The sequence below is a fragment of the Manis pentadactyla genome, chromosome 9 (genome assembly GCF_030020395.1).
Source record: "Manis pentadactyla isolate mManPen7 chromosome 9, mManPen7.hap1, whole genome shotgun sequence".
NCBI lineage: Eukaryota > Metazoa > Chordata > Mammalia > Pholidota > Manidae > Manis > Manis pentadactyla.
In genome coordinates, this window is record NC_080027.1 from 26189204 (window position 1) to 26202599 (window position 13396).

Genomic DNA, 13396 nt, shown 5'->3' on the forward strand with positions numbered 1-13396 from the left:
GCCTCTTGAGTGTTTTTCTTTCGGTATTAATGGAATTCTTATAAACAAAACTTAGCGAAGTACATTTTTATTTAATAGTATATCTCATTCACCTACTTTTAGCAAATAAGTCTTAGATGTCATTGTGTAATTATTAAATGGCTTAGCTCTTACAAGTAAATATGTAAAAATCTGGCAACCAAGTTTTCACGGCACTAAAATACCATGACAAGAAATTATGAGTAGTAACAATTGGACCCAAACAGAGTATGTAAGTTTCTAATATTTTGTGTTGTATTAAAGTTTTTAAAAGTTCTCTTTAATAATTTAGGAACCTGGGTTCATTTGGAGACAAAATTTTCTTTAGTATTTTAAGGGAGAGGTTTATAACTGATTTGATTCAAGGTAATGATCGATACACCCTTTTTTTTGTATTTCTCAAGGCTTTTTCCCCTAAATAATAATATATTATGTATAATTGAACTGTTATTTAAAGCAAGTGGGTTATTCACCTTACAGTTAGTTATAAACCAAAGCACTTTTTTTAAATACAGCTCATGTATTTAGTCTGGTTACATTAGTGACCATCCTTTCTTATTCCTGTAAACCTCTGAACTGGTTGCCCAGATAAAGATCTAAATCATACTTTATCTTAGACTCATTCATAAAGGAACACAATTATAATTAGTTGGAATCTGTTTTACGTTGTCCCAAACATTTACAAACCCTGTTAACTTCATTAGAGTTTTTCTAGAAGTATCCTTTGTCACTCTCAGCATTCAAAGTCATTATTAGAGCAAAGCAGTCAAAACTGTTTCTTACACACTCGGTAACTAATCCAACAGGTAAAAACATGGAAAACAAGAAAAATAACATTTTTGCTATTACAGAGGATGTAAAGTTGTAAGAGTTGAGCTTTCTTTTTTGAAATCTCTTACTTTTTGAGATAATTTTCTATTTACAGAGGAGTACAGGAAAATAGTTTTTTATATCCTATATTAATCTTCCCACTGTGGTAAAATCTTACATAACCATAGAGCATTTACAAAACTAAGAAATAGCTTTGGTGCAGTACTATTAACTAAAGTAAAACATTAATTTTGACCGTCTGATTTAGTGAGACATTATTAAAGGGTAATTCTTGAGATGTATCATACTTTTTTCTAATAATTTAAACCATTAATTTATAAAACATTAAAAATATAAATTGAAATGAACCTACTACAGAGATTAGTCATTTATGTAGCTTCTTGTTGTAACCTTACACTAGCAAAGGACTATGATGGTATATTTCATTAAAATTATATTTTATGCCAGACATTTTAATTTTATTCAGTATAACTTGGTTGGCTTGGTTTTCTTTAGACAATTCTTCAGCCATCCGTGGGTGAAGAGAACCTTAAAAGAGCTCTTGCAAGTATTGTAGGGTGACTTTGGGCTATTGCTTTGACACCCCTTGCTTTTTTAAAAAATCATTCCCTAGCCCTGAAAAAATGCATGTCACACAAACATATACTCACAACAAATTATCAAAAGCTCATTTGTGAGGTCTGGTGTCAGTGTTAGGGCATTTGTGTATGTTCTTTGTAACTTTTTTTTAATAGCCAGGGTCTTCCAAGTTTCCTGTTAATACATAACAGGTTTTTGTGTTTGTTCATTGAAAATTACTTTGAATCTGGCATTTGTGTTTGGTATTTATTTTCATCTGCCTGTATCATCCCATGGCCTCAGTTCTGAAATGCAAGCTAAGTCTAGCTTGGTTTTGGTGTGTTAATAGGTGTTTCCTGTCGTTTAATCATTGTTTGTTGGGTGGCTGAGAAGTGTTTTTTTTTTTAACCTGATTGTCTCCCGAGTATCTTACAACATAAACTCATCTGGAGTAGTTGCGTGACTTGCCTTTAAGTGTAGGTATTGGGGACTTTATACATGTGGCATTATCCCAAACATATTAGGCTTGCGGTTTCTCTTCTGCGTAGTTATTTTGTGAATCTAAGTTTTTACCTAGTTCTTAGTTTTGTGAAGAATTCCCAGGAACAGTTTTTATAAAGAGCATGTTTTTATTAAATGCTAATTGATTGCATTTCTTAGTTTTCCAATTTAGTAAGCCACATTTAATGTCCACTCGTGAAATAAAACCTCCAGCCTGAAACATTTTTATATTGCTTAAAAATTATGTCAACTTTTTTGCTATTCCTTTTAGAGTAAGCAGATATACTGTCTAAATGATTGGATTGTTAAATTATCTTTTTAAGATTTTGCTCATTGAAGTAAGATTAGTGATTAAGCCTGGAAGAGGGAGACCTCCCTGAACCCTGCGGTACTTTCCCGGACTCCAATAATGAGACTACATGAGTGTGTAAATGTTTTTTAAAACACGTGACCCTTCATAATGCTTATTTCACTTTGCAGTTACATATTTACTCATATTTTACTTATTGGTATGATCAATTTATTAATGTCTGTATCCTCTTGTAGACCAAATACAACCTTTCCTGTTTATGTTTTGGCCAACCATTATATTCCCATTCTTGTTGAGCTCTTGTAAATACCAAGACATGCAGCACTTAACAGCCACTGTTCTATTAACTTCAGTGAATATGTACTTAATCTTCATGATAACCCTATAAGGTAGGTTCTGTTATTTTATTACAGGTGAGGAAACTGGTTTACAGCACAGGTTAAGTAACATGCCCAAAGTCAGAACTACTAGTGCAGTAAAGATTTCGAATCTGGGCACCTTGACTTTGTGTTCTGTGCCCTTAATTACTATTGTGTGCTGATTATGTCTGTCAGTTGAATTTATAGGTTCTGTAAAACATTGGCTGATAGTTTTGAAAACTAGCAGCAGAGTGGTCACCAGGAACAAATTAACTTCATGTTTTGTAAGAAAGTTTATAAAATAAAATATGTAGCCTTTTTGCCTGGATGGTTTAGTCGTGATAGTAGCTGAATTAAAAACTTGTCATTTGTGATTCAACATCTCTTAGGGTCTCTAGTTTCTCTAAACAGCCTCCAAAGAAGTTTCCGAATCTTAAGTTCAAAAAAAAGAGTTCCCATTGCCATTTTGGTAGTGATATGTAGCTTGTAGATAAGAAATTCATATCTGTGTACAGCAAACTTATCTATTTTCCCCATTACTATGAGACCTGGTAAAACCAATTTTATAATTTAGAGCATCTGCAACATAAGATAACTCCATAGGAAAAACAGATTAAGATTGTAAGCATAGAGACAGATAGCAAAGGATAGTTTTAATTTTGGGCTTTCATCTTCAGGTCAAACCAGTGGTTATCAAAATACTATGTCCAGACCAGTAGGATCAGCATCGTGGGATTTGTTAGAAATGCAAATTCTCAGTCATTGTCAGACCTACTAAATCAGAAACTCTGGGAATGGGATCAAAACATTTCCCTTTTATTTTGACATACCAGTAATGTTTGAAAAACAGCAACATGGAAGTCTGGTTAGGCTTGTGGTTTTTTCCGTTTATCAATTTAATTTTTTCTTTTAACTTTGTAAGAAAAGTTTTGGATTTAAAGACAAGTTGTGAAGGTGGTACAGTTATAATTTCCACACCCCATTTCCGCTTTTATTACATCTTACGTTAGTATGGTACATTTGTTAGAATTCATGCCAACATTGATACATGGGGTATTGTTACCCTAACTAAAATCCATACTTTAAATTTCCTTGGTTTTTGCCTAATGCCATTTCTGTTCCAGGATCCCATCTAGGATACCTCATTACATTTAGTCAAGTCTCCTCTCCTCAGGCTCTTCTTGATTTTGACAGTTTTGAGGAGGTACTGGTCAGGTATTTTGTAGAATTACCGTCAACTGGGATTTGTCTGATGTTTTTACCGTTACATGTTTTGAGAAATAATCACAGATGTGAAGTGCCATTGTCATTGGTAGTATCAAGGGTCCATACTGTTAACATGACTTACTTTGAACACCTGGCTAATGTAGTGTTTGTCAGTTTTTTTAACTGAAGTTATTCATTTACCTTTTATCCTTATTTAGAAGGATGTCAGTATGTGCAGCCCACACTCAAAAAAGAATGGGAAGTTACGTTCCACCTCTTGAGAGCAGTGCATTTACATAAATAACAATTTTTGTGCATGGGAGTTATTAGAATAACTCTTCTAATTAATTCATTTAGTCATGTATCTAGTCAATATGGACTCATAACTTTGTTATGATCCAGTATTTATTTTGTCAAGTTGTTCCAACTTTGATTATCGTGGACTTCTCAGTTGGCTTTGTTCCTTTGTAGTAGCCCTGTGCTGTCATTGTTGGTTTGTTTTTGTTGTTTTTTATCACTGCTTACTTTCTGGGCACTTCAGGATGCTCCAGTCGGCCATTTCTCCAAGGAGCCCTGGTTCTTTTCATAGGAGAATGGTATTAGAAACCAGGATCTGGATGTTAGGTGTACTCACTGCTGCTGCGGTGTCTGTGCCTCTAGGCAGTAAATACATGTGTATGTATTAACTTGTCTGTATGTATATCTATAAATATTTCTTAAGTAACCATTTTTATCTATATTAAGCTACACATGAGTTCATACTTAAGTCTCCACTACTACTATATTGCCACATAGGTATTTCTAGCTTCCTCCCCTAGCTTATCAGCAACTTCCCACTCCTACAGTGAAAACCTGGCTTCTACCATCTGCTGTCCATTTACGTAATTGTTCGGTTTCAGCATACAGAACTTGTAGCAGTATCAGAATTTTTGCCTTTATTCTTACTCTAGAATGACTCCTACAGACTGAGTTACTTGAGTACCTTTCCCCCTTCCTCTTTGATAAAGGTTGTTTCATGTATTTGTACTAAGGCTTTATTTTATTATAGATAAATTTGATAGGTGTATCTGGAAGTTGTTTAATGAAAAGACTGGTTAGGATGAGGGCATGAAATACAACAGCAGTAGGAAGAGAAAGGGATAAATAAGAGATTTAGAATCTTGAAGTGATAGGAATTAGGGACTAGAGAGTGAAACTTTTAGGAAAACCCCCAGGTTTGGGAACACAGGGAGAGCCCTAAACAAGATAAGGAATATAGAAAAAGGCTTTGGAGGAAGTGATTTTCACAGAGGACTGCTGAGTCCAAGGAATCATAATATCCAGGTGAAGTAGTCCAGGCTGTAGATAAGTTCACTCCAGCTTACAGTAAATGAGGCCCTGTCTGGCCCTCAGGATTTAGAAATCATAAATAGGCAGTAACATAAGTTACTATTTAGCTAACTTGGACACTACAAAGTTGATAGTGTTCTGAAGTTTTGAGGGCTTCTTGGTTTCATTCAAAAAACAGTGACAATCCTGCCTTGATGTAGTAGAAGTACACAGGCATTAAAATAAGTCAGTCAAAGGATTGTTCCGGCTTAGACCCTGAATATGCAGTGTGCCACCTAAACCATCTGTACTGAGTCTCCTACTTGAAAGTTCTTTACCAGAAGAATGGGGAAGGGAGGCTGAGTGGACAGAAACAGTATAAATTCAGTACAGTCCCTTGATTCTGTCAGTATCATGATTGATTTCATTAGGCATGACACATTCTTAAGGTGGATTAAATGTTTGGTACATCAGGCTTATTAGAGTCAATGGGGCCCTTTACAATTGTGTATGAAACTTTAATAGCTCCCTACTAATGAAAGCTGGATTCTAATAACAGACCCGATCCCAGACTCTGAACTTCATATTAGAGGCCAGCTTGGACTGGTTTTTAACACCTCAGGGATTCCTTCCAGTCCCAGCCACCCCCTTGCCCGTAAAGCTACTTAAATTATCTGCAGGAAAAGGCTGAGCTGGAGGTGGAGGAGGGAAACAAATTTAAGGGGACAGAAAGCCAAGTCAGGGTATCAGAACTGAAAGATAGTTAGGTGGCATTCTAGTCCCATTTTTCAGTCAGATAACTTACAATCTTCAGGAAAAGTATAAAAACCCAACTTTATAATTCACTTAATTAGAAGACAAATTCTGTTATGAATTTAGGTATTACAGTACAAATAATGGCATGTTCAGAGAACTCAGAGTTTGCTGAGCCCCCAAACTCTATTTCTATACTTCAAAAGTTAGAATTAGAAAATAATTGATAGTACTTTGTTGTAACTCATTTCCGTGTAGAAACTTGAAAGTTTGAGGGTCAGTTGATATTTTTGAAATTCTGAGCTAAATATGAAAAATACTGATAGCCCATGTACACATATGTGAAATGAGTGTTATTTATATCCTCACAACAGAAAAACTAGTAAAATACAGAGATACACAAAGAGGATTCTATTTGTGAACTTTATTTCATCCCATAACTTTGTGTGCCTTTTCTGTTCAAAATGCAAACAGCCTTACTGTAGTTTTTATTATAAAAGGTGTATATGGTGATGTAAGAAATTGAAGCAATACAGAAAAACACAAAGAATAAAACTCCACCACCCCAATGTAATCACTTGTTGACACTGCATTATATATGTACCTTCAGTTTTATCACCATTTTTTCCAACTCAACAATAACTCAGGCTGTACCATAAACATGAAAAATGCTTGTATCAATTTTATGATCCTTTATTATTAAATTATAAATTAATCCATCATTGATGAGTAATTTGTTACTTTTTTACTATGGTAAAAAATGTTGCAGTAAACACTGTTGTCACATTTATTGGCACTTAGTTGCCAAGTTTTTCTAGAAAAATTTTTAGAATTTTTGGGTTAAAGTATTACACTTATGTTACATTTCACATATATTTTTTTACTACAAAAGGACTAAATTACTGCATTACAATAGGAATTTATGGCTTATTTGAATATGATTGTAAAAGTCAATAATAAAACAGGGAGTATACAGTGACTAGCAAATATTTTTGTTATTTCCCTAATGAAAAAGAATATGTTGCTCAGGATGTGGACCAAAGAATGGGATGAAAGGGGAACAATGATTAACAGTTTAATTCAACTGATCTCAAATACTTAGAGAATAAAAGCCTAGTTTTTTGAGGGATACTATTGGATTTTTTTTTTTATCTTGGAGTGATGGGTACATGGGGAGTCTATTGTATGATCTATGTTTGTTACTGAAATTTAATGAGCACTTGAGGTGCCATGCTGGGTGCTAAGTCTTCTTAAACTAAGCACCATCCCTCTTCTAGAAGTGTCTTTTATATGTTCATATATGTGTATATACACACATATATATGACATAAAAGTAAATTTAACATGTACATGTTAATTTGATATATACTGTGATTGCCATTGTAGCAATAATTAGCACCACTCTTACATCACATAACCTTTTTGGTGGTTGTAATAATTCTAGTCTCTTAGCAAGTTTGATGATTGTAATACAATATTGTTATCTATATTCACTGTGAAGTGCATTATGTTTCTAGAGCTTATTAACTACTACTTATAAATCTGTAGATGTCTTATCCCCAAAACCCCCTTCCTTGTTTAACCACCATTTTATTCTGTTTCTACAAGCATGGCTTTGTAAAATTACACATATTAAGTGATACATAGTATGCGTCCTTGACTTACCTCACTTAGCGTAATGTGCTCAAGGTCCATACATGTCATTAATGGTGCAGGATGTTCTTTCTCATGGCTGAACATTCTCCATTATTTGTATGTACCACCTTATCTTTATAAGTTCATCTAACAATGAACTCAAGTTGTTTCTGTATCTTGGTTGTTGTAAATAATGCTGCAATGGATATATGGAGGTGCAAATATCTTGTCCAGTTAGTGTTTTTGGTTTCTTTGGATAAATACCCCGAAATGAAATTAATGGATGATATGGTAGTTCCATTTTTAATTTTTCAGGAACCTCCATACTGACTGTTTTCCATAGTGGCTGCACCAATTTACATTCCCAACAGTGCACAAGAGTTCCCTTTTCTTCACATCCTTACTAGCACTTACTATCATTTGTCTTTTTGCTAGCCATTTTAAAACGTGTGAGGGGATTTCTCATTGTGGTTTTAATCTTCATTTACCTGATGATTAATGATATTGAGTATCTTATAATGTACCTCTTAGCCATTTGCTGTTTTGCTTTTATTTTTTTGGAAAATGTCTAGTTCTTTGGCCCATTTTTAAATGTTGTTATTGAGTTGTATGAGTTGAAGTATTCTGGATATTAACCCCTACTCAGATACATTGTTAGCAAAAATTTCCTCCCATCCTGTTGAATTTTAATTTTGTTGTTGCTTTTGCTATGCAAAAGTTTTTAAGTTTGATATAGTATCCTTTGTTGATCTTTGCTTTTGTTGTTTGTACTTTGGTGTGACACCCAAAAATCAAGCCCAGACCAGTTCCTTGTCAAGGAGCTTCTTCCTACATTTTCTCCTAGGAGTTTTATAGTGTCAGTTCTTATGTTTAAATCTTTGATCCATTTTGAGTTAATTTTTGTGGGTGGTGAAGATATGGGTCCAATTTCATTGCTCTGCTTGTGTTATATCCAGTTTCCCCAGGACCATTTGTTGAAGAGACTTACCTTTCCCATTGAGTGTTCTTGGCTTCCTTGTTAAAAATTACTATTTCCTTGTTAAAAAATAAAAAAAAATAGCAGGCTCTCTCTTTCATTCCACTTGTCTATATGTGTGTTTTTGTGCTAGTACATGCAGTTTTTATTACTGCAGCTTTGTAGTATAGTTTGAAATGAGGAAGTATAATACCTCCAGTTTTGTTCTTTTTCCTCAGGATTGCTTTAGCTACTGCAGGTCTTTTGTGGCTCCATACAAATTTTAGGATTGTTTTTCTGTTTCTGTGAAAAATCCCATTAGTATTTTGATAGTGATAGCATTGAATCTGTAGATAGCATTGTGTAGTATGGACATTTTAACAGTATTAATTCTTCTGATCCTGGAACACAAGATGTCTTTCCATTTGTGTTTTTGGTTTTTTTGAGCAAAGTCTTAACAGTTTTCATTGGACAGATCTTTCACTTCCTTTGTTAAATTTATTCCTAAATTTTTTTTATGTATAATTCTATTGTGAATGGGATAGTTTTCTTTCTTTTTCAGATGTTTCATCTTCAGTATATAGAAATGTAACTGATTTCTGTGTTTTTGTATCCTGCAACTTCACTGAAATCATTAATTTCCAATGATTTTGTTTTGCAATTCTCAACATAGAAAATCATTTCTGCAAATAGTTAAGTTTTACTTCTCCCTTTCCAAATCAATGCCATTTTTCTTTGTCTTGCCTAATTGCTGTACCTAGTACTTACAGTATTATATTGAATAATGAAAGTGAGCATCCTTGTCTTCTTCCTGATAGAGGAAAAGCTTTCAATTTTTCTCCATTTAGTATGTAAGCTGTGGGTTTCTCATACATAGATGGCCTGTGTTGAGATATATTCCATCTATAACCAGTCTGCTGAGGGTTTATCATGAAAGGCTCTTGTATTTTGTCAAATGTTTTTTTTCTGCATCTATTGAGATGATTTTGTGCTTTTTATATTTTTTTAATGTAATGTATTACATTTATTGACTTGCATATGTTGAGCCATCCTTGTGTCCCAGGGGTAAATCCCATTCATTCATGGTGTATAATCTTTTTTATATGTTCTTGAATTTAGTTTGCCAATTTTGTTGGGAATTTTTGTACCTATATTCATCAGGAGTATTGGTCTAGAGTTTTCTAATGATGTCTTTAATGAGTTTGGAAGTATTCCCTCCTCAATTTTTTGGAAGAGTTTGAGATGGATTGGTGTTAATTCTTTGAAAGTTTGATAGAATTTACCAGTGAAACCATCTGGTCCTGAGGTTTTGAGTTAGAAGTCTTGATTACTGATTCAGCCTCTTTGCTCATTATTCATCTGTTCAGATTTTCTATTGCTTCTTTATTCTTTCTTGGTAGGTTGCATTTCTAGAGATTTATCCATTTCTTCTAGGATGTCTAATTTGTTGGCATATTTGTTCATAATAGTGTTGCATGATCCTGTGTGTTCCTGTAGTATCAGTTGTAGTGCCTACATTTTCATTTCTAATTTTGAGAATTCTTTTATTCTTAGTCTGGCTATCAGTTTTGTTGATCTGTTAGTTTCATTGACCTCTATTTTCTGGTCACTATTTCATTTATTTCTGCTGTTTTTTCTCTAGTTCCTTGAAGTGTAAACTTAAGGTTGTTTATTTGAGATCTAATTTCTAAATTTGTCACTCAATTTTCAGAACAGCTTCTGCATCTCATAAAATTTGATATGCCATGTTTGTATTTTCACTTAAGATTTTTCATTTCCCTTTTGAATTTTGTTTGACCCATTCATAAATGTGTTTAGGTTCCAATATTTGTAGTTTTTCAACTGTTTTTAGTTTTATATTATATTCAGAAAAAAGTTATGATTTCGAACTTTAATGTGCTGAAATTTGTTTTGTGACCTATCATGGTCTACCCTTTAAGTGTTGCACATGCACTCAAGAAGAATGCTTATTTTGCTGCTCTTGGATGGAATGTTCTATTTACATTTTTTACTAAGTCCATTTGTTCTAGACTATGGTTTAATTGCAGTGTTTTGTTTTCTTGTTTTCTATCTGGATGATTTATCCATTGATGACAGTGAGATATTGAAGTCCCTGTAATTAATATATTGCTGCTTATTTCTCCCTTTACAAGTGTTAGTATTTGCTTAATATATTATGGTGCTCCAATGATGAGTCCATTTACATTTATCTTCTTCTTCTTGGCCCTTTGTCTATCATTACGATTTTTGGCTTGAAGGCTATTTAGTCTGATGTAAGTATGGCTATGCCTGGTTTCTTTTCTGTTTCCACTTGTATGGAATACCCTCTTCCATTCCTTCCCTTTGAGCCTGTGTGTGTCTCTAGAACTGGTGTTTGCTATTGGCATTGTGTAGCTGTATCTTTTTTTTTAATCCATCCAGCCTGTCTGTGCCTTTTGGATTGGTAAATTCAACTGTTTGTATTTTGAATGATTATTGATAGGTAACAGCTTACTACTGCCATCTTACCATTTGCCTTCTGCTTGTTTTGTATTTCCTTTGCTTCTTTTTCCCTGTTTCTGGGGGAAACACCTTTGTAAAGTGATGGTTTCCACCATGGTGATTTGCTTAGTCTCTATGTTTCATGGACTCAACTCTAGATTGCTTGTGATTACCAGGTGGCTTACAAAGAACATAAAATAATTCTAGGGAGCAACGTTTTAAAGTTTAATACATATTCTATGTGTTCAACATGTGGTAGCACATCATTTAATCTATGTCCCTGATTGATTACCATGCATGCCACATAATTGCTTGTTCTATTCTAATGGCCAGATGGTGATTAAATGATAAAAACAAAATAATAAAAAATTAAAACAATGAGTTGCAAAGGTTTTTCCATCAAACCCGTATTTCCAGCCACACATGCTGTTTTAACAACCCTTGTCTATCTTCAGGTTAGCTACCACCAAGAAGAAACATAAGATTTATGAACTTTTGTATTTTGTCACCTTCAGAAATGATATGAGTTAGAGGCAACCTAACAAATCAGGAAGTGTGGTGCCTCCTCTGTTCTTTCTCAGGATTTATTTGGCTATTTGAAGTCTTGTGGTTCCATATAAATTTTAGGAGTGTTTTTTCTACTGCAAAAAATGTCATTAGACTCTTGATAGGGATTGCATTGAATCTATTGGTATTTATTGATGTTAACATTTTTTCCAGTCCATGAACACAGGATACCTATTTGTCATCTTCAATTTCCTTTATTAATTTCCTGTATTTTTCAGAGTAGAGATCTTTCACTCGCTCAAATTTTTTCCTAAGTATTTCATTATTTGCAATGCTATTATAAATGGGATCAGTCATTTCTCAGAAAATTCACTGTTAATGTATAAAAACACTATGGATGGATTTTTGAATGTTAATTTTATATCCTTTGACTTTACTCAATTCTTTCAATTCTTTGATTAGTTCTAACAGTTTTCATAGTTGAGTCTCTAATTTTCTATATAAAAAACCATGTTATCTGGACACAGACACAATATTACTTCCTCCTTTCCAGTTCTGATATCATCTTTTCTTTTTTCTTCCTGGTTGCTCTAGCTAGGACTTCTAGTATTGTATTGAATAGGAGTGCTGAGAGAGGAATTTTTATTTCTGAGTAGTAGTATATTGTGGACATACCACAATTTATCCATTCATCCATTTACAGACCTTTTGGTTGTTTCCATTTTAAGCTGCTATGAACATGACTGGTACAGTCCTTCTCTGATTATTTTTTGCTTCTCTTTAGGAATTTTGAGTCATAAAGTTGTTAGTAGATGTTTAGCTTTACAAGAAACTACCGAAGTGTCTTCCAAATAGGCTCTACCATTTTGCATTCTTACCAGCAGTGTCTGAGAGTTCAAGTTCCTTACCATATTTTATTTTAGGTTAATTTTCAGTTACTTTATCTCTTTCTGCTACATAATTGGAGTTTTTTTATTAGAATAACACTTTGGTGATGAATTTTGAATTTTTAGAGTAAAAAACCTCTGCAGATGAACAAGGTAGAAGTCTAAAATAAAAACTTGACATGAAAAGCAGGATTTTAGATACTTTGGCTTCATGAGTTATCAAACACAAATACGGATTTTATCCTCAGCCTTTCAGTAATACTTTTAATGATTAGCCACTCATCTGAGACCTTAAAACACTTCTTTCAGGGTCCCTGCTGCTGCTTGAATTGTAAAGGCTGCAATAGAAATGTGTTTCTTTACTTCTTCCCAGGCTGAATGAGGGTCTGCTTTATTGCCAATGTCAAACATAGCATCGTAGATCCCAGGAAATGATTCTCCAGCATATTTGTTGTGGCTGCTTGGAGCAAAGATGATATGCCTAGTAGAAAAATACATAAACAAGACAGGTGGAGCTAAAGAGTAACATATACTATTACGTTTTATATACTTTTTCTTTACTCTTTTTTGTTTTACAATATCTCATCAAGTGCCCTATGTCTCCTTCTGTCATTTTTGTTACTCCAAAATGAAGACATACATAACTGATGAGGTACTATATATATAATGGCATAATTTTAAGCAAAGAGAGAAATTGACTATGCATTCATTACATGTCTTATGAGTCATATCGTGTTGCCAATCTACACAGTAGGGGGAAAGGTAAGTTCTTTCTTATAAATTGTGTGCATTAGTTGTCAAACTGCCTAGACATACATAAACAGTGATAATGTGTATGCTTTATGAGTATATTTAAAAAGAGAGGAGATTGATAAAATTTGTGTTACCTTTTTTAGAGATTCAGCAAGAATGACAGTTGTTACCAATACTCTTCAGACATTAAAAAGAATAATTAAGGAAGCTTGTATTCCCCAAAATATTATAGATGTTAAGAATAATGAAACACATTCCACAAGGTAAGTTATATATGAATTGCCCTCAAAGTCAATTTCTGATCTAGAAGGAAAGCTCACACAACCAAGCTACC

At 33.7% G+C, this 13396-nt stretch overlaps 1 protein-coding gene across 6 annotated transcripts in view; it reads right to left on the bottom strand.

The window, feature by feature from the left end:
• Window positions 1-3695: 3695 nt before the first annotated feature.
• NAALAD2 (N-acetylated alpha-linked acidic dipeptidase 2) overlaps window positions 3696-13396 on the bottom strand; it is a 56846-nt gene continuing 47145 nt past the window's right edge. For 4 of the 6 annotated variants that reach the window (XM_057507141.1, XM_057507140.1, XM_036923267.2 and 1 more), the window contains one exon: window positions 12562-12790. In XM_057507141.1, coding sequence (XP_057363124.1) covers window positions 12601-12790 — 190 coding nt within the window. In that variant the 3' untranslated portion in view covers window positions 12562-12600. Of the gene's footprint in view, window positions 4440-12561; window positions 12791-13396 lie in introns of those variants that run through there. The other 2 variants (XM_057507143.1, XM_057507142.1) reach the window with 2 other exon arrangements.